Here is a 22,178-nt window from a genome sequence, read left to right as displayed (position 1 = left end):
TCCGTGCATATGGCAGATCATGGTTAGTAGTTAGCAGATTATCGGTTATGCCTTGATGATAAAAGAGGACGCTCTTCAGTCTGTGTTTAAATCTGCTAGGCACTATCCTAAGGATGATTATGTTGAATGGAATCTAAGAGAAGTTAAGAGAAGCTCACAAATAGTAAGTGAAAACATACTGAGTGCATTTAAATCAGGGGTTTCAAACTCCTGACATATGGGCCATTTATGTATATTTACATATACACATATGTATATTTATGTCTATGTATATTTACATTTACAAGTCTGGCCCATGAAATATTTTACAGAAAGTTATTTAACCAGACTCTCATGGCTGCTGTCCTGGGGTGGTGGTTGGGATGCCAGAGGGGAACAGGTAAGGAGTGGGCCGCATGCAGGGTCTCACCCACCTGCATAGCTCCCAGCAGCACCCAGCTGCCACAGAGGGCTCTGCTCACTCAGGAAGCGATGCTGGCTGTTTCTGTGGTGATGGAATCTGTGCAGTTAGCAGGGCGAGGCCAGTGGGTTTCACTCCTGCAGCCAGCAAGGCTGGGATCAAATCAGGAGAGTGTCTGATACCTAATCAGTTTCTCAGAATGAGTTAATTTCACAGCTGATACCGATGGATGAAATGGAGGTAGTGCAGTGCCTGGGATGGAGGTTGAGTGTAGAAGGAAGCTTGGGATAGGGTATTGGGGTGCAGGAGAGGGTGTGGGGTCTTAAAAAAAAAGGACTTTGGGTGAAGGATGCGGTTGTGAACTAGGCAGAGTATTGGGTGCAGGGTTAAAGAGGTGGTATGGATGCAGGAGAGGATTTTGGGCTAGTGGAGGGGATACAAGGTTTGGAAGAGAGTTGGGGTGTAGGTGAGGTGCCAGAGCCAGGCTCCACCCTGGAGACACTTACCTAAGCAGTTCCCCGTCAGCAACACACTCAGGAACGTTTGCTTGCTTGTCAGCAACCTCAGAGTGCTCAGAGCAGCTGGCTATTCCATGTGGCTCTCTGCTGTGTGTGCGGGGGTGGTGGCAAACTCTCTCTGTTGGCCTATGGGAGATGAGAAATTGTGCTGCACTTCCCGTGTTTTGAGCAAAATCCCCCAGCGCAGAGAGCCACAGACTGGATTAAAAGGCTTGGCAGGCTGGATCCAGCCCGTGGGCCTTACCTTGCCTGCCCCTGCACTGGAATACTTCAGAATAAAGAATGAAAAAGGAATTAAAATCCCACTTGACGTCTGAGGATATTTTAGGGGCAGAAGGAATTAGTGGGGGAAGCATAGTGTGGAGTTGAAAGAATGAGGGAAGTGTATATTTAGGAACAGTTCTGTGGCAGGAGGCCCAGTTTGGATTGTCCCTTCTTGTTTTATCAATGCAGATCTCATTCTCTAAATTTTATTATTGTGATTATTGACCATACTTCCATATGCAAAAAAGACTGAAATTGTGCTTAGTTTTGGTAATGTATATCTATAGAGTGATCTTTTTATAATGCATAGGGTAATAATAACAAAGGTAAAACTACCATACCCATTTTATCTGTGTTGAGGAATTAATTAAGGGTTTTCTGAGCTATAAACTTAATGTAACTGCTGCTCTTAAAAATGGAGAATCAAGCAAGAAAACAAATACTGCCCCTTAACCATCTGCTTGTTTTGAGTAGGCTAGCTAGCTACCTTTAGATTTTGGAGTGGTGGTATGATATGACTTGCAGTGGGGAATCTTGATTTATTGTGTCATTATTTATATCTGAAAGTAATTATAAACATAAACACAAAAAAGAAAATCAGGTTTTATACTGTCTCTCTTCTTGTAGCATATTTATATGAAATATACGTTTTTTAATGGGATGTTGCTAGGCTTTTTGTTGACCGTGTCTGTACACCAGGTCTGTCTGCTTGTTTCCATTGGCTTGTCATGTTCACTAATTAGAGAACTGCTGCATGATTCACCTTGTTAATTAGAGGGACTTGCACACAAAGCCCCTTCGGGCAGTGCGAAAGAAGAGCCTAGCACTAGTGCCCTGAGAAAGCTACAGCCTGTGAAGTAATTCTTCTCATCTACCTTCTATTTTTTATTTGAAATGAATAAATCATTGAGATTTTCCTTGTGGAGTGAGAATGCAAGAATTCACATCTTTGTAAGATGTAAATTATATGTGATCAATAGAAAGGCATAACTACTGTATTGTACTTATAAGACTTCCTAATTTGCTTCTTGTCATTGTATGAAATATATGAAATATTTGGTCACCACACTAGGTGGGTTTGGTTTGGTTTGGTTTGGTTTGGTTTGGTTTTGAGCCCTCCATCTGTAGGAGAAATTCATGGTAGCAGATTTTTAAATAGTTCTCAAATAATAAAAGATTTAGATTATTTAAATCTCAGGCTTGCTTTACCTTCGAAAATACAATTTGTATTTTATTAATGGACTCCAAACACCTCTCCTAAAATTTTTTGGTGTAAAAAGTGGCTATTTTCATTCCTAATGCTCCTTTTGTCCCCACTCGTACATTTGCCAAGTGCAGAGTACTTGTAATGCCATTTGTTCCTAAATGGAATATAGTTGTAGAAAAAACTAAAATTGTTTTTGTCATGGCATTTTGACTTGATCAGAATGTGATCCAGACTATGAAAACAGCTCAACTATCCCCTATGTTCCCCATTCCCCATCTGTTTATAGCATTTTAAAAATTAGCTCCAGTGACATTCTCTCCAACTACTTGATTAAAATTACTTATTACAGCCAAATGATTTTAAGTAAATTGCTACATTTTTCTCATTTTGTAAAATGAGACTGGCAATTTAAAGATACAGATTGCTCACAAGATTGTTGTAGTGTTGTTAGCAAATAAAATCTGGACATTTCCTTTCTCAAAAGCCTGATTAATAAAGCCTTTTACCAGAACTGTAGTTAATTAATATCTTATATAAACTTAGCCTTTCTACTCATCTCAAGCATTTGTGCTGTTAACACATGTTCAGTGAAGTTTTGTAAAACTCTTTGCAAATATTTCCTTTTACAAATAGGTAGGTGCTTAGTTTTAAATGAAGATTGCGTGCGTGAAGTCCTGGCTGCATTGATGTCACTGATAGAACTCCCCATTGACTTACTGGAGCCAAGATTTTACTATATAAACCAGACTTCTGTTGACTACAGTAAAATAAATAATAAGAATGTAGTTTTTCTGTGGTTCTTGGCAAAGTAGCTCTTTCATGGTTTTTAATTATTTTAAACATCACAGTTAAGAGAGAGAATAAAAGTAATAGGGGTGGAGGGTAGTGTTGCACAGCCAGAAAGCTACAATTCGGCAGGGAAGAATTTGGCAGTAAAATTCCTGAGCAAATATGATAGTACTCAAAGCCACAAGGTACCTGTATCTGGGGAATTTAACCCCAGTTATCTGTTGTCATACATTTAACCAATCATGCGTAATGAAAGAGTTTCTTAAAATATGTAGAATATAATTTTGTGAGTCAAAAAGTGGAGATTGCTTCATATTTATTCAATCTAAAATCTAGTGGTACTTGTACTGATTTACCTGGGAACAGATGGAGCAAGAAAGGAAAGGTTGGTGACTTCAGCATGGTGAGGGATGATTTCACAGCATGCAGATGAAGTGTACAAATGTAATTGAATTCAAGAATGCAAATTTTGAAGACTGAAGAAATCCAGTGAACTAGGTCAAATGAAACAGTGAGGTGGCAAATTTTGCTGATGAAACTAAACTGCTCAAGATACTTAAGAACAAAGAAGACTGTGAAGAGCTTCAAAAGGATCTGAAAAAATTAGGCAATTGGGCAACAAGATGGCAAATGAATTTTAATGTTGGTAAATGCAAAATAATGCATATAGGAAAAAATAAGGCCAAATATACATACAGAATGATGGGGACTATTTTAGCTATAAACACTTAGGAGAGAGATCTTGAAATCATTGTGAATAGTTCTTTGAAAACAGCCACGAAGTGTGCAGCAGTAATAGTAACATCATACCTATCTCATAGAACTGGAAGGGTCCTCAAGAGATCATTGAGTCCAGTCCCCTGCCCTCACAGCAGGACCTAACATCATCCCTGTCAGATTTTGTTTTAACCTCTATTTGCCCCAGATCTCAAAGTGGCCCTTTCAGGGATTGAACTCACAACCCTGAAGGCCAATATGCTAACCACTGAGTTATCCCTTCAAAAAAGCAAGCAAAGTTAGGATTAATTTAAAAAGGGATAGAGAACAAGGCAAAGAATATCTATAGCCTCTGTATAAATCCATGGTGTGACCACATCTTAAATATGTCATACAGATGTGGCCACCTCATCTCAGTAAAACAGATGTTGTCATTGGAAAGGTTCAGAAAAGGGCAGCAAAATGACTAGGGATTTGGAACAGGTGCCATATGAAGAGAAATTAAAAAAGACTTGGCCTTTTAATCTTAGAAAATGGAGATTAATGGTGGATATGATAGAAGTCTGTAAAATCATGACAGGTATAGAGAAAGTGAATAAGGAATAAGTTATTTATTTATTTATTCCCATGATATAAAAACTAGGGGTAACCAAATGAAAGTAATAGATAGCAGGTTTAAAACAAAGAAAAGGAAGATTTCTTCCCACAGTGCACTGTCATCCTGTGGAACTCCTTGCCTGAGGATATTGTGAAGACCAGGGCTTTATCAGAGTTTAAAAAAGATTAGATAAATTCATGGTAGTCTGATCTATAACACTTATTAACCATGAGGGATAGAAATGGTGTCCCTGGCCTCTGTTTGTCAGAGGCTGGAAATGTATGGGAGGAGAGGGATCACTCAATGATTACCCATTCTGTTCACTCCCTCTGGAGCATCCAGCATTGGTCATTGTCAGAAAACAGGTTATTGGAGTAAATGGACCTTTGGACTGACCCAGTGTAGCCTTTCTTATGGAAGGAGGTATTAAAGTCCATGATTCTTGAAGTGTGGGGAAACCAAACAGACAGTATAATTAAGGTGCAACTTTTCCTGTGTTAAAGAAGGAATGGTGCAAATAGCAGTTAATATGGCTGTAAATATGACTACTCAAAGGTCTTAGATTAAAAAAGAAATGGTACTGAAAATAGAAAATCAGGAAGGCAACCAATCAAAAATATGCAAAAATAGTTGCAAGGATAAATTAATGGCAACCACAAAATAACGTGTTAATCAAAGGGACTGGGGGAATAAGTAAAGCATTTATAAATATTTTGGGACTAATGTAGTACTGGAGAGAAAGTCGGTGTATTAATAAATGAAGAGACGTACAATTCAAAAAAGGGTAAAAAAATCTGATAATGAATTCCTTTTTTAAAAATCTGACTTCAAAAAGACTTTTAAAACAGTTTGGAAGATTACAAACCGAGAGTATCCTGATCTTTTTAAAGCTGTTAGTAAAGGAAAGTCTTGGAAAATTTGTACATTTCTGTTGCTCTGTGGAACTAAGGAAATTAAATCATTCTTTCACTGATATTAGAGAGACAAGGTGAGTGAGGTAATATTTTTTTACTGTCTGAACTCCTATTGCTGAGAGAGACAAGCTTTTATGTTATCACAGAGCTCTTCTTCAGGTCACTTCATGTTTCAATGATAATTAGTTTCTGAAAAATCACGGTTTAATAAGCTGAGATAGTTGACTTGAGAAAATCATAGGGAGTACTGGTGTAAAGAAAAGAAATAAGGATGCACTTGGCAATTTCTGTACCATAAATATAATTTTGGATTCTCACTAAAATAATGGAGCAAATGTTAATGGAACCAGAAGTAATAAGCTTGCGTGGGTCTATAGTAGTAGTGACATCTGGTCGCAACTGCTCTAATGAAGGTTCCAAAATAGTATTCGCATTACTTTGTGAAACATTCATCCTGGAGGCACAAATGTTCCCAGCTTAGTCTCTGCCAAAAGGTAATTTTTTAAATAATATTAAGCAATAACTTCAGCAATTTTTGGGTTAGAGGCTCGTGCAGAAAAAAAAAAAAAGAAAAAATTATCTTTTTCCAATACAAGAAAGTCATGATGTCTTTTAACTAGATCTACAGCCATCATGGCTGATGGATGGATAATTTCATTTAGTCATGGGACTCACAATTGCAAAGGGGTAGCATATAGTTTTGCTATACAGGGAATTTTTTTATTTGGCTATTTTTATTTGGAAGTCACATATAGAAGATTGATTGTAGAGTTGGGGTTTTTGCCATACTTATGAACACTTTATATGCATTGAAAACTGACTAATTGACAGGTCTCAAAATGTAGGGAATTATCATCCAGCTGAATGTCTCTGGAGTGGGGTCCCGCAGAGGGTGGTTCTTGGTCCCATGCTATTTCATATCTTTATCTGTAACGTGGAAGAAAACCAAATCGTCACCAATTAAGTTTGCATACATCTCAGAAATTGTGGTGTGGTAAATAATGAAGAGGACAGGTCACTGATTCAGAACAATGTGCATAAGATTGCTTGGTAAACTGACCACAAGCAAACAAGCATTTTAATACAATTAAATATATATGTGTACATGTAAGCACAAAAACTATAGGCAGTACTTCCAGGATGAGAGAATCAATCCTGGCAAGCACTGACTCTGAAAAAGATTTGAGAGTTAACACAGGCATTTGCTGTGTCACTGTGGCTGAGAAAGCTAATGTATGTATAAACTGAGGCCTCTTAAGTAGGAGTAGGGAAGTTATTTACTCTCCGCACTGGTGCAGTTGCTGCTGGAATACTGTGATCAGTTCTGATGTCCACAACTGAAGAAGGATGTTAACTATAAACAGATTGACCAGTAAATAGATAAATGAGTGTGCCCACAAGGCTGGAGCTCTGGGAAAGTGTGTGCTTAAACTACTTGGGTGTCTTGAGGGGTCAGCGTTGATCCTCTTTGCTAACTTGTTCAGAGAGAGCAAGTCCTGGAAGGCAGTGGTGGATTCACAGTTGGATTCAGAGATAAGACACTTTATGCGAAGTGTCCAGTCACATCTTAAATATAATATGGTTCAAAATTAGCTTTTTGTCTAACTCCCCAAACCCTGCCCTTCCTTTCCTACCACTGTGGACAATACCTCCATCCTTCCAATCACTCTAACTTGTAATTTGGATGTTTTTTTTGACTCTTGCTTCTCATTGGACTCTCGTGTTCAGGCAACTTCTCTTTCCAACTATTTTTAAAACTTAAAAGCTTCTTATTAGATATTTGTTTTCTGTCTGTCTCAATGGAGCCAACAACCACCATGTACCCCCAGGGAAGGTTGGGAGGGGGTCTGTCTCCCCTCCCCAGATTGGGCAGAGCAAAGGACAGAAAGGGTGGGGCCTAGGGCAGGGGAAGGGCCTAGGGTAATTGCAGTCGCGGTGACTGGAGCTCTCGGCTCCAGTGCAACTACTCTTTTTGCCCTACCCTGTCAGTGGGACTGGTCTGTCTAAACATCCAAACTCTTGTCTAAACCCTCAATGTTTTGTGTCTTGACTACTGCAAGCTTTTTCTTGTTTTGTTTTAACAATTGAAACGTTGCAGTCCTCCAGTGTATTTAAAATAATGATGATGATGATGATACTAAAATCATCTTCTTGCTTCTATTACTCTGGTTAACAGCCACCGCTTCTCAGTCTCTCCCCTGGCTTAACCTTTGTGTCAGCATCAGATAGAGCATTTACCTTTAATGTTCTTCATAACTTAACCTCAACCAGGCTCAAAAATCCTAGTTACCTACTGAGACACTTACTGCCAGCTTCACTGTGCAAACCTTTACTTACTCACTCAGTTTCTCCCTTTAATGCTCTGTCTCCAGTTCTGTCCCCAATGCACACTGAAAACACTCCAATAGCTCCCCAGCCACTATCCTGTCTCCCTTCAAATACCTCCATAAAGGTATTCCACAATGGATGCAAAATCCTGCCTTCTGATTATGCATAAGAAAAACGACAAGCTGTAAATATTCCTCTTCTTTTTCCTGATCCCTTCCTGCTCACTTCTACCTCCATCTTTAGTGAAGAGTAAATGAATGCATCAATGCATGTAACTAATAAAGGTTCACCATATTAATTTGTATATGTATTATATCTCAGTTCCCTACCCCATTCCCCATTATTATATCCCTATTCCCCAATCAGCTGTTTTGTGTCTTTAGACTGTAAATCCCCCAAGTCAGGATTTGTCTCTTTCTCCATTTGTATCCCATCCAGCACAATGGGGCCCCCAAATATAATGGGCCCTTTGGATGCTATCATAATATAAAGCTTTACTAGTGCTGCTACTAGTAGGGATCAGCAATTTGGAGTGTATCACCACCGGGGTAATAGTGGGATTTAATGACAAGATAATACTATATTGACAGTCCTGATGGATCTCCTTACACCTCTGTGGCTGGAGTATAGATGTGCCAAGTCTACAATTTGAACCAGTATATGAAAGCATTTACTTATGATGACTGGGAATGTATAATAACTAGAACCAAATAAATGTCTATTCAATCAGGCTTTTTATATTTGTTCTGAGATTGTTCCACCTGTCAGTGTTTGTTGATGCAGAAAACACAAACACTATGTTCCAAAATATGAAGTTTGCTTAGGTGAAACAATAGCTGTATTGTCAAAGCTGCTCCTAATCTAAATGTGCATTCACTTTACTAAATTATGTTGTTTTTAGGAAGAAGTAATCATATGTGATAGTCATGACGTGAAGGCATCTAGCTACCTGCCTGAAGTGGTTTGGGAGCATAAAGTAGGAAACAATGTTGATAAGCCCTCTTAATACAAGGATTATGTGTTTTTATTTCCAAAATATCTCTTGGCTTGTTAAAGTACTGAATAAAAATAAAATGTGTTAACAGAACAACAGGTCCATTTTGTTATATGTGTCATAAAAGTGTTTCTCAACCAGGGGTATGTGTACCCTTAGCGGTACACTGAGGTCTTCCAGGGGGTACATCAATTCATCTAGATATTGGTCTAGTTTTACAACAGGCTACAAAAAAATGACTAGTAAAATCACTACAGTCTAAAACTTCATGAAGACAGTGACTGTTTCTACAGCTTCATATGCCTTATGCTGAAATGTAAGTCCAATATTTCTATTTCAATTCATTTATTTGATAATAAGATGGTGGAAAACAAGTTTGCAGTAGCCAGTAGCAGTCTTCCATGATATTTTTGCATGTTTTTGTAAGTAAGTAGTTTTTGAGTGAGGTGTAACTTGGTGGTATGCAAAAAAAGTCTGACTCCTGAAAAGGGTACAGTCAGTCATGTGATTGCCACCTCACACCAGGTTCATATCTAATAGAAATCAGTACAGTTACAATGGAGAATAATCTAGGGCATGATATTTCTGCAATATGTAATATACAATTTCATATAGAGCTGTGGTGACATTAGTTTATGGTTCATGAAAAGAAGTCTTGCAGATAAACCCATTCTCATCTCTCTAAAAGGATGTTTCTTACTGTTACGTGACATGCATTTATATATATAAAAAGAAGACATTTACATTTAAAATTTAATTGTTCTTTGGTATTTCTGTAACTGTAACTGTTTTCACTATATTATCTGTTATTGGACAGAACATTAAAATTCTTTTCTAAAATTTAGGGCTGTCAATTGACATGCTAGTAGAAGAAATATATATATATATATATATATATATATATATATATATATATATATATATATATATATATAAAAAGAAGACATTTACATTTAAAATTTAATTGTTCTTTGGTATTTCTGTAACTGTAACTGTTTTCACTATATTATCTTTATTGGACAGAACATTAAAATTCTTTTCTAAAATTTAGGGCTGTCAATTAAGGTGTGTTAACACCTACGATTAACGCAGGGCAGATTTAACGCATTAAAAAATTAATGCATGTTAATCACAGACCTTAACAAGCGTTAATTGACAGCCCTACCTTAAAATGTGCATGTCAGTGAGGCTCCGCGCCCCTCTGGCTCTCAGCCCCAGGGCTGCTGGGGTTCCCCCTGGCCCGGCTGGGTCCCTGCAGCTTCAGGGCTGCTGGCAGCCCTGCAGTGGTGAAACCCTGGTCAGGGAAACCTAGCTAGCCCTGTGATAAATGTTTTAATTGCTTGACAGCCCTACTAAAATTGTTTACAAAACATAATATGAAAAAATGACAATTTCCTGAGTTTTAGAAAAATTTAGTAAGCAGTGATAACACTGACATTCCAAAATTAGAGCCTTTCTCAGATTTATAATAATGGTGGTGGGCATAGCTGCAATTGATTGGTAATTTGACGCTTTGTTGAGAAACAAATAAACAGAGGTGTATGAAAAACAAAACAGTCTTTTGTGTTCTCCCTGCTGGGGTCACAGAAGTTAACTAGTGAAAAATGTCCTCAGTGCAGCAATGCTAGCTCATAATGAAAGATCCTTTCTGTGTGAAACAGGATTTCTATATTGTTAGCCGGTGGCCGGGTAATGTGCGGTGAGGTACTCCCCTGGGTCCTAAGCAACCCAGTTTTTTACTGTTAGAGCAGGCAGCTCCTAGCACTCTCACCCACGGCCAGGCTGTGGTAACCAAACGGTTACAGTTCTTTTGTTGTGCCGGCTGTGTTGCAGTGACAAAAGGGTTAACAAAATGGTTAGGCTCAGAGCTTAACTAGTTACAAGTTTATTTAAGCTACAGTTATAAGGGTGCGGTTACAAAAGGCTATTGTTTACTTCTTATATGCTAGCAAAGTACAGGTGTTAACAAGTTACGTTACAATCCAATACAAAGATATCTGTTACCATCTAACACAATGATATCTTGGCACAACGACATCTAGTTACAGAGCTCTAATTCTTTAGCTGTGCACAAAAAAAGTCAGAGACCTAGCGTGGGTGTATCTTACCCTCTCTGCGTCTCTCGATACCAGCGTAGCCAAGCCGGATTGGTCACTCAGTTCCGCGGAAAGAAGAATACGAGGTTGGGCGTCCCCAGTTGTGGACCTCGGGAGGCAATCACCTGACCCGACCAGCAGGAAGTTGGTGGAATGCACTCAAAGTTAGAGTTCTGCTGGACCCATCTTTTATACCCCTTTTGGGTTATGTATTCTCTTTCTTATCTATGGTGCCAGATCATACTGGTCTGTCTTTGTGACACCAGTTTGTTACAAGGGCATTTCTACTTAGTTTGCACTTGTAAGACGAGATAAACAATTTAGGAGTACAGGACATTCTTTTGTGCGGGCAGGGCACGTCCCCTTCTGGGTGATTGTGTGTGTGCATCATATTGATCAATGCCAGCTGGGGTGATTTCTGAGGGTCCCCCCCCCCTCATGTTGACAGTCTGGCCTGTTAGCCTTCTAGCTGTACTTTCTGCTTCTCAGGGTCACGATAAGCCAGCATATCTGGGCCTCAATGAGCAGCCATTTCTGTGCCCTGTGTGCTCCTCAGTGGGGGGGGCAGCGAGCAAGCTGGCTTGTAAGGGGGAGACTTTGTCTGGCTACATATATGTTGCAGTTATTATTCAATAACAACAAAATAGTCAAGTAAATTTCAGCCAAAGTCAAAGCACACTAAAAATTAGTGGCCAGACACAAAAGAGTAAAAGCATCATGAAAAAAACATTTTATTTTTAAAACTTTAAAAAGCTATTAGTGATTAATGCTTTTTAAAAAAGCTATAAAATTTACTGGGTTTATAAATTTATCAAAGCTGAAAGACAACTGTATAGGAACAAGCTCTTTTACTTGTATAATGTAGATTGGCAAGTTTGTTTATATTCTAAATATATTTCCTGATTATCAACAATGTACTTGTTTTATTACTGTCATCTCAAAAAGAACCACTATTTTCCTTCTAAAGACTAATTTTTCAGTTGTACAGTGTATTAATTGTCAGAATGCTAGTTAATGTAATATTGAATAAGAAATGCAATATGAAAATGATCTACAGAAAGAATGTAGATAATCTGACTGTGGTAATCTGTCATATCCTCTTGGATGAGGTAGCCTGTTTTATTTAATAAAGCAGTACCCTTATTAAATGAAGTAATGCTTGTCTGAGGGAGATTTGGAATGAAGAGTAAAAGCTAGGGAGCAAGGAGAGAGAGTGCTAGAGACAGGTGATATGAGCCCAGGAAGGGAGAGTGGTGTAGGGGAAAGAGGAAGGTTAGTATAAATGAGATGGGGCTAGGGGAATGATGGAATGGGGGAAGAAATAATGGCCACATTCACATGCCAGAGGGAATCGTGTAGCTTGGGGCTCTAATATAAATTTAGATGTAAAAGTCAGTGAAAATGTCCATATGATGTGAAAAAGTGTAAAACCTTGTATGATGAACTGGTTTTCTACTATAGAGCATTTCCCGAAATTTCACAAAGGAGGCACCATAGGCCCTGATCCTGCAGAGGTCCCTGTGCTTTACTTTACACATTGTAAAGAGTTCACTTCAGTGGGAGGCATGTTTCTATAGTTAGTCATGTTTGCAGGATTAAGGCCTATTCCAGCAATGATAGTGTCATGATAATGGTTCTGTAGAAACTGTTGAGAATGTAATGTCACTGAGCCCCTATTTTCAGAAAATGTAAACTTTCAAATGATCCTCTTCTCATATTCTGTCTGAAAGATGATTTTTGAAAAATTTTTGAAAATTTTGAGTTATGCAGCATCAGCTTGACGTATGTCAGCGCTTTTTAACCCAAGCGTCTTATTTTTAAAATTTTAGCTTGTACGTATCAATGATGGCAAACTGCTTGAACAGAGTCGGATCAAACCAAACCTGATAGCTTTCTTTGATAGGAAAACAAGCCTTTTGGATAAGGGGGAAACACTATATGTGGTATACCTAGGCTTTAGTAAAGGATTTGATACAGTCTCATACTATCTTCTAATTAATAAACCAGAGAGATACAGCCTAGATGGACTTACTATAAGGTGGGTGCATAACGAGTTGTATAACCATTCCCAGAGAGAATGTTTTTATCAACAATTTAGATAATGACACAGAGCATACACTGAAAAAGTTTGCAGATGATACCAAGCTGGGAGGGTTTGCAAGTGCTTTGGAAGATAAGATTATAGTTCAAAAGGATTTGAACAAACTGGACAAATGGTGTGAGGTAAGTAGGATGAAGTTCAACAAGAACAAATGGAAAATACTGCATCTAGGCAGAAAAAATCAGTTTCACACACACAAAATGGGAAATTACTGTCTAGGAAGGAGTACTGCAGAAAGACATCTTGGGGTCATAGTGGACCACAAGCTAAATATGAGTCAACATTGTAACACCGTTGGGGGAAAAAAAAAACCCTAACATCACTCTGGGATGTACTAACAGGAGTGTTGTAAGCAAGATACGAGAAGTAATTTTCTCTCTACTCCACCCTGGTTAGGTCTCAGCTGGAGTATGGTGTCCATCTCTGGGTGTCATTTCAGAAAAGATGTACAGAAATTGGAGAAAGTCCAGAGAAGAGCAGCAAAAATGATTAAACGTCTAGAAAACATGACCTATGAGGGAAGCTTAAAAGACTGGTTTGTTTACTTTGGCTGAGAGGGGACATAACAGGTAGTTACAAGGCAGAGGGAGAAAAATTGTTCTGCTTACTTCTGATGTTAGGATAAGAAGCAATGTGCTTACATTGCAACAAGGTTGGAAGAACCACCCAACTGTCAGTGTAGTTAAGCACCAGAATAAATTCTCTAGGGAGGTTGTGGAATCTCTGTCACTTAAGATTTTTAAGAGCAGGCTAGACAAACACTTGTCAAGAACGGTCTAGATCAGCATTTCCCAAAGTGTGGTCAGGTATCTGTCCTTGGGGAAAAAAATGCTGGTCCTTAGAAAATATACAGATTTATCGCTATGTACTATTATTATTGTGACTAAATAATAAACAGTAAAAATGTATTCATTTTTCATTTTTTATGCATGTTTATATTTTTGGGCTGCAGAAAAAAGTACTGAAAGAAACTGGGTCCCAACTATATAAAGTTTGGGAAACCCTGGTCTAGATGGTACTTGGTCTGGACATCAGTGCAGGGGACTGGGCTTGATGACTTTTTAAGGTTCCTTCTAGTTCTATGATGGTATGATATTTGAAATGGTTACCTACAAAAGTCATAAAGTTACAGAGGTGAGGGATGCAATTTTCTCTCAGAAAATACTAATGTGAAGTGGAGAGCTAGATGTCTGTAGTCTGTATTATGCATTTATCTGGAGCTTCACATCTGGAAATGTATTTTTACACGGACATTGTATTAGGCAGTATAAATAAGGCACATAGTAACAGAGAATCCCTGCCTTCAAACCTTATGGTCTGTAACACATAAACAAAAGATGGAGGGGAAACAGACACAGAGAAATGAGGTAACTATAGGGTGAGCATATTTCCCTGTCCCGAATACGGGGGGAGGGGTGGCTTCTGCAAGACTCAGGGAGCTGAGAAGTAGGCAGCAGCTGCCAGTGGTCCCCGTAAGCCCTGGGGAAGCAGCAGCTGCAGGCGCTCCCCAGGAGCCCAGGAAAGTGGCAGCTGCTGGCGATCCCTCAGAGCCCCGGGGAAGCCACAGCTTCTGGCAATCCTCTGGAGCCCCAGGGAAGTAGCAGCCCCAGCACTCTCAGAGCCCTGTGGAAGTGGCCACTTCCCCTCACTCCCCCTGCTTCCCCAAGGCTAAGGGAAGTGGGGTGGGGGGGAAGGCCCAAATACGGGACAATTCATCCCTTTTAAAAAATAAGTCGGTGCCCCAAATACAGGACCGTCCCACCCAATACATGATGGATGGTCACCTAAGTAACTTGTCCATGGTCACAGAACAGGTCCCCACGTAATAGAACCTATGTTCTTTGATTCTCAATCCAGTATCATGTCCACTGGACCACACTTTGTTTTGTATTGGTTGTACTTTAGTCAAGTGCATTTTTCGTGTGTTTATTTGAAGAGTCACTGTTGTGGTAACTAAAATAAACACACGAGGCACATTGCTTTATGCTATCAAAAGACAAAGAAAGTAAAGAATAAATGGGTACTGATCCACTCCCAAATCTGCCTAGATTTGCGCTGTGAAACAGTCCAGACTTAGCTGTGAGGAAGGAATTTTCCTGCTAAGCAACATCTACAGCATTACCCTGTTTATGATTCAAAATTATTTGTGTAAAAATCAAGAAATTATGAATTATGATTCTGAGAACACTTGTACAATGATGTCGTGTGTGCATACCACCCATTTTAGTTAACATTGTATAAAATAATAAAAAATACTACATATGCCCAAGAATTGACTGAGATGTAGCTGGTCTAGGTATTCCCACTTTGAATGATATATCTACATAATATCTTCTGTATTATTTCAGTTGTTTTTCATACAGCATTTCTGACTGTAACTTCCCATGAAATTAAAACTCTTCTCCAGTTCAAAATTTCATATTCTGAGTTAGCCCTCTGCTTTGCACTTTTGTCTTAGATCATGCTAAGTCAGTTGGCCTTAACTTAAATATTCAGCAGACTTCTGATAATTGTGATAACCCTTATAGGCTGGCAAGCACAGCAAATTAGCAAAAAGATGATTGATCTTTTTTATATGCAGTTTTATCTTCAACCTTTCCTGGCTATGTGTTAGACTGTAGTAATAATTTCTTCTCTACGGTATTTGCCAGTATCTAGATTTGCACATCTATTTACAGTTGCCTTGAAGCCTCATAATTACAATACAGCTGAAATGTCCATTTTCTTTCCCTGACTACAAATAGGGATCAATCAATTTTTAAATGACTGCTTACGGGCTAGCTTCCAATCATGACCTTTGTAAATGATTAGAGCTCACCACTGTTCCTATCTACCTTGAAAGGGTAAGCGGGCAGGTCTATGCAACTGGCATTTAATCTGGAATACAGCCAAAGATATTTGAGCTAAAAATCTAATAGGAGTTGGCAAAGGGAAGTACATATGGATCTTTGCACTAACCCTGCAGACATGCCCACATTCCACTTTGGTATTTAATTAATTCTTTTACCCTATAAATGATTGAGTTGTATGGATATGCATAATTTTTTGTTGAAATTATTATTAAGACTTTAAGTTGCAAAATAGACAATAGAACTTAAATACCCAGTAGGATAAGATGTCAAAGAATAAACAGATTTAAAATGTAAATGTACTACATTTAAAGTGTTCTCTTTCTTTGCCAAAGAAAGTTAACGTGCAATTAATCAAGTTAGACTAAATTGCAAAAACAAAGTAATTATAAAAATGCAAAATGATGCACGAAATAAGACATATTCATACATTTCTGCTTTTTTAAACAGAAAGTTGTAGAGATTGTGAACAGGGTGTGTACTACTCAGGTACGACCACGCTCATAATCTTTAGGCATATTGTGTGCTTACCTCATCTATATGATTAAATGAAAGGGTTACTAATTTTTTGTGGGCGTGGGGAACAGAAATCACTGAAATTTTACCTCAGAAATTATCTTAAAATCATGTGTAATCACTTCCCTATAAGACTCTATTACCAACTGCCATAACTGACATCCTACGTTCAAAAATTCAAACCTGATGCAGTCCTCAGTCAGGTCCATCATAACTGAGGGGACCAGCCCTTACCAAATAAGGGCATCCTTCCAGAACTCTCTGAATACTAATGAAGATGGCCTATATAAGGACACAGCTCAGCAGGATTGGATCTCTCAAAGGAAGCGTGTGTGTGTGATTTGAACGGACCTGACCTGACCTGAGCTGAACACAGAGCTAAAATCACTTGCACTGTTGGCTTTTTGAGCCGCAGCTGCTACTAGACGGCACTTCCCTATAGGGGGAGCCTCGTCTGCTGCCACACCATTCACCACCCGACAGCCAGCATTCGAGGAGGAACTGCAGAGTCAGCAACCACCATTTTGGCGCACTCAGCACCTCAGCGCACCCCCCTCCCCCCCAGCACTGACCATCTTCTCCTGGCCGGCGTCACCTCAACCTGCTGCCATCAATTGCTGCTTCCACAGGGGGCCTTGTTTGAAGCGGCGCTCTGCTCCAGTGTGGCAGGCCCCTCAGCCGCTTGCTGTGCAACAAAGGCCTCATGCCCTGCTTTTCAGGCTCTCTAGAAGCCGAAGACCATATTCTTTAAACTGTTATTTATAGTTGTTATTGCTTGTTATAATTGCTTATTATGATTGTTTACATAATATTAATGTAGGTAAGCTAGTTAATCTTAATATAGGTATAGATAGATACAGAAAATAGTGTTTATATAATCTAATTATTATCTATGTCAGGATAACTACCTAGTGACAGGGAAACCCTGCACTACGTTACCCAGCAGTGGCCTAGCAACCCACTGTCTGGACAAATAGGCTCTGGCCCAGCGAGCCAGAAAGCCAAAGCTCCCTCTGGCCCATATTGCCAGATAATACCCCAGCAGTGGCCTAGCAACCCACTGACTGGACAAATAGGCCCTGGCCAAACCAGCCACGAAAGCCTAAATACGGCTCAAACCGAGCTTTAGGGCACCCCGGCCCAATATCTTAAAGGCTTTTAGGCTACATATTTCTGGTGGGTACAAGGTGCTCCAGCCAATCCTAACCAGATACATACTAACCAATCTTTCAGTTACTCCTGACAGCAGAGTACTTGACCTGTGACAACCAAATTATCTACTATGTTACTGATAGTAAGTTAAAACAAAGTGTTTCATATCTTGTATTTGCTACTGTTGTTGCTGTGTGTTTGTATTTTGCTGTTGTATGTGAAATAATAAACCATTTTTGATTTGTTCCAGTTAAACATTGTCCCCACACTCCTCCTCATATCTCAATCCCCTGGGCACAGGTACAAATTGAATCAGTGTTTGTCTGGACTTACCTGCACATTATATGTGGGCTGTTCGGGCTGGGCCAAGGTTAGCCAAGCCTGCTCCCCTAGAATAGTACTCGAGGCATTCAGTTCGGCTACCAATTTATCATTTTTAGATAATTGCCTTGACAAAAGTGAATGTAGAAAAAGCACAGTAGCTACATCTACACTAGCCCCTTACTTTCAGAAGGGGCATGGTGATGAGGAAGTTCAGAAGATATTACTGAGGTGCTACCATGAATATGCAGCACCTCATTAGCATAATAGTGGCTGCGCACAATTTGAAAATGCCACTTGTGGAATGCATGCCACCCGTGTAGACAGGGAGCCTTTTGAAAGGACCCCCCAAATTTCCTTAGGAAGAAGGGGCTTTCGAAGTCCAGGGGGTCCTTTCAAAAGGCCCTGTCTACACAGGATGCATGTGTTCCGAAAGCAGCACTTTCAAGTCTCACATGGCTGCCATTATGCTAATGAGCCACTGCATATCTATGGTAGTGCCTCATTAGCATCATCTGAACTCCCTCATTACTATGCCCTTTCTGAAAATAAGGGGCAAGTGTAGATGTAACTAGTGTGTTCTGTTTGTTCTGTTTAACCACTTGATCACTCAGCAGTGATCTGTAAATTCAGACCTTTCATTGTGCAATTTGCAGTTAAATAATTACTGAGTTACTTTTAAGCACATCTGCCAATTCATGTTTTCTGTCATTGGAGAGAGGTGTTTGTCCCAATGCAATCTCACAAACCTCAAACCACTACTAAAGGACCTGAAACAGTGTGATATTCCATGGAGGTGGAAGTTATGTCAGTGAGAGATTAAAAAGCAAAAACTTCTGAATAAACAAAATCTTTGAAAAATGTAAAAGTAATGCTGAGATATGAAAGATTGTGTCTAATTAAAATGTATGTGCTATATTACCTAACCACAATTATAATTGCTTTTGTGCAGTGTTAACACTACCTCAGCAAAGACTTTTTGTGCACATGTGGGAAATTTCTGTGGTCATTAATTCTTTCTAAAGGGACTATATCATGTGTAATGAATAAAACAATCTGACCTTTTCATCAAAGTCTATCCTATTTTTTTCCTATTTTCATTCTCTCCCTTTTTTTCAGTAAACAATATCTGACTTGTAGATTAAACATGTTGCTTCCTTCCTCTAATCTGTGACTAATAGCAATTGGAAATTCAATTTTTCTTTATTTGTTGCCAGAAAAACTTGTCCTAATGCTCAGATATAGGAATTTTTTAGTACTTTCTTAAAATGAGTATCAAATGTAGGTGAAATGGTCAAAATAAACTTCAGACTTTGAAATGAAAGGAAGTGTTTGCATTCTAGTACTATTTTTGCCTTTTAATTTGTACTTGGAGTCTTCACAGAAGTCATGTTTGAAGGTGTATAGAACACACTATTCGCCAATGAAGTAAATTTCGGTGATTAGAGGTGAGATTTTCAAAGGAAGCTCAGTGATTTGGAGAACAACTCCCATCTAAACCAATAGTATGTGTGCACTTAAGTCGCCATGATGTTTTTGAAAATCTCACCCTGAAACTGAATGGTCTGTGAGACCAGACACTACATTTTTGAGTTATTAAAATCTAGCATAGCTTTATACAGCATGATCCTGTGAGACATCTGGCAATCTCAATTTACACCACTTTACCTGATTAGGCCTGAGAGTAACATTTGTTATATGAATGAAATTTAATGCTAGCTGTTTTTCCCCCCTTGTAACAGTGGCAGCAACAAGAACAAGCACAGATGAGGCAGAGGGATGCCAACCTAACTGCATTGGCAGCTATTGGTCCACGGAAGAAACGGAAGCTTGATTCACCTGGCTTGCTTACCCTGGGAGGAGAGGTAAAAGAACAACTACAAAACTATTTAATTTATTGTGAAACTCAATTATTTTGGAAGCACACTAGTAATTATTGTGGAATACTCGTGAGTACAAAATAATAAGGGATCCTGTGAGTTGGTATTCTTGAAAAAGGTGATACCGAATATTGAATTAGAAAAGATAGAGTTTAGATTCTCCGAAATGTCGTGTGTTTCACCACCCAAAATCCAGAGATGACAAAGTTGAATAAATTTAGTGTAAAATATAACAATCTCTTTCTTTCAGTATTTCATTTTTCTTTGAAAATAATTAAGAATTAAACCAGAAGGACTTAAGTCTCCAGCTAAAAATGTTTTTAGAATGCTTTTAAATGGTTCAGTTTGGGCAACTAGTGATCTACAAAGGAAAGGGGAAAAGTCAGGAAGAAGAATCATTAGTAAGTAATTGTGGAGTTGCCTGAGGTTTAGGTTAAGGGCTTGTGTCATGTTGGTAACTGTCAGTCTCCTACAACTGAGTTACAAAATGGCTGAGTTTCAAAATGGCTGCCCATTCACACTGTTAATGTACAGTTCCACTTTTAAAGTTTAGGCAGGAGTTTATATTACACAGAACAGCTGTCTTACTCATCCAGGCTAAAACATTGTTCCAACTTATACGTATTAACATGTATCAAAACACTGGTGAAGCATTTCTGACAGAATTTCATGCACTTCTGTTCAGATAGAACAATTCTTTTTTGTGCTAAAGAGAATACATTTATTGCAGGGGATACTTCAGCCTGGATGCAGAACCAGATTTGTTGGTAGGCATTTCCTTGTTGCTTGTGATTTCCCTAAATTTGCCAATTCCACCTGCATAGCAACAAGAAGATTTAATCCCTGCCACTGGGCTCTTCTGAGTAAATCTCAAACATCTTCTTGCAAATTTTGAATGAATTTGGATTTCTTCATCCAGATTTTCCTTTGGGGAACTTTTTCTCCCCAACTCTTTATCATGTGATGTGCTGCAGTGGCTGATGCCAAGGTATTTGCTGAGTTTGATGATAATTAAGTTTTCATCTGTACTACTTACAAAATGGACTCAGATTTCAGCCATGCCCTCTGGCATAAATGTAGTTTTAGTGTAAATGCACCCTAAACAGGCTATCTGGATTTTGTACACTACAGCCTCTCCTCTTCTTGTCTCTTCCATTTAATGAGCTTAAAACACTGTGGGTGCGTCTACACTTGCATTCCTCTTGCGAAAGAGGCACGCAAATGAGGTATAGATTTGCATATTTGGCACCTCATTTGCATATTCCAATTTTGAAAGAGCTTCTTTCGAAAGAAGAAAGCCAGTGTAGATGGTGCTCTTTCGAAAGTAGAATTCTCCTTCCTTCTTTCGAAGATGGGTTTACTTTTGAAAGAACAGCTTCTACGCTGGCTTTCTTCTTTCGAAAGACTCTCTTTTGAAATTAGAATATGCAAATGAGGTGCCAAGTACACACACCTCTACTTGATTTGCATTGTTGACTTACCTCATTTGCGTGCCTCTTTCGAAAGGAATGCAAGTGTAGATGCACCCTGTGGGAGTGACCACAATACAGGTGGAGAAAAATTTGTAAGAACCTTTTCTGGATGAAGGATGAGATTAGCACTAAAGCTCCCGGTTTGTTTAAAAATCAAGTTTTCAGTTAAAGGATGGGTCTTTTATGCCCTTGAGCCATAGAGAAGGGCAGTCAGGGAGGCCCCTGTCACTGAAATTGAAAAGTAGTATAGAATCATAGAACACTAGAACTGGAAGGGAGCTTGAGAGGTCATCAAGTCCAGTCCCTCATGGCAGGACCAAGCACCGTCTAGACCACCCCTGCTAGATGTCTATTTAACCTGCTTTTAAATATCTCTAGTGATTGAGATTCCACAGCTTCCCTAGGTAATTCATTCCAGTGTTTAACCACTCTGACATTTAGGAAGATTTTCCTAATGTCCAACTTAAACATCCCTTGCTGAGGTTTAAACCCATTGCTCTTTGTCCTATCATTAGAGACCGAGGAGAACAATGTCAGGATGACAGATAGAAGTCTCTGTCCCCCACTACTCTACCTTTTCTACTTGTAATGGTGGCGGCAGACCTCCCAGCCTTTGGGGTACAAGGCTTCTCTTCTGCTGTAGGGCGTGATTCCTTATCTCCCATATCCAGAATGGAATTATGGTTTTCAGTACCACTGTGGGAGGGTTGGGAGCAGGAATGGAGCACTGCCTGCTGCCAGAAGTGACCAGCTGCCAGTGTCCCCCTAAGCTGCCATCTCCTTCACCGGTGGTGTGTCACTAGCCTTTTGTAGTGGAACAGCTACCTTAGCCTCAGCTGTCTCCACATGAATACTGTCCAGGAATTGCTCATGAATTCGGATACTCCCAAGCCTAGCCAACTCCACCTGTAACTCTCCCACCTGAATCCTGAGAGATTCCATCAGCAGACACCTTTCATATTGGATGATTCCCCCAGTCTGGATTTCAGTAAGTGGGAATTACAAGTCACAGTCCCTGCAAAATCACACCAGGGTCTCGGTAGAGGCATCCATGGTCAGGAG

General features: G+C 39.3%; 1 protein-coding gene across 1 annotated transcript in view; it reads left to right on the top strand.

The window, feature by feature from the left end:
- The window catches only part of LOC142020629 (transcription initiation factor TFIID subunit 4-like), a 207,653-nt gene that overhangs the window by 112,034 nt on the left and 73,441 nt on the right, over positions 1–22,178 (top strand). Inside the window, exon 10 of the mRNA XM_075008660.1 lies at positions 19,507–19,629. Within this exon, the coding sequence (XP_074864761.1) occupies positions 19,507–19,629 (123 nt within the window). The remainder of the gene's footprint in view (positions 1–19,506; positions 19,630–22,178) is intronic.

Source organism: Carettochelys insculpta, chromosome 14, assembly GCF_033958435.1.
Source record: "Carettochelys insculpta isolate YL-2023 chromosome 14, ASM3395843v1, whole genome shotgun sequence".
Taxonomy (NCBI): domain Eukaryota; kingdom Metazoa; phylum Chordata; order Testudines; family Carettochelyidae; genus Carettochelys; species Carettochelys insculpta.
This window is presented reverse-complemented; position numbering and strand designations above follow the sequence as displayed.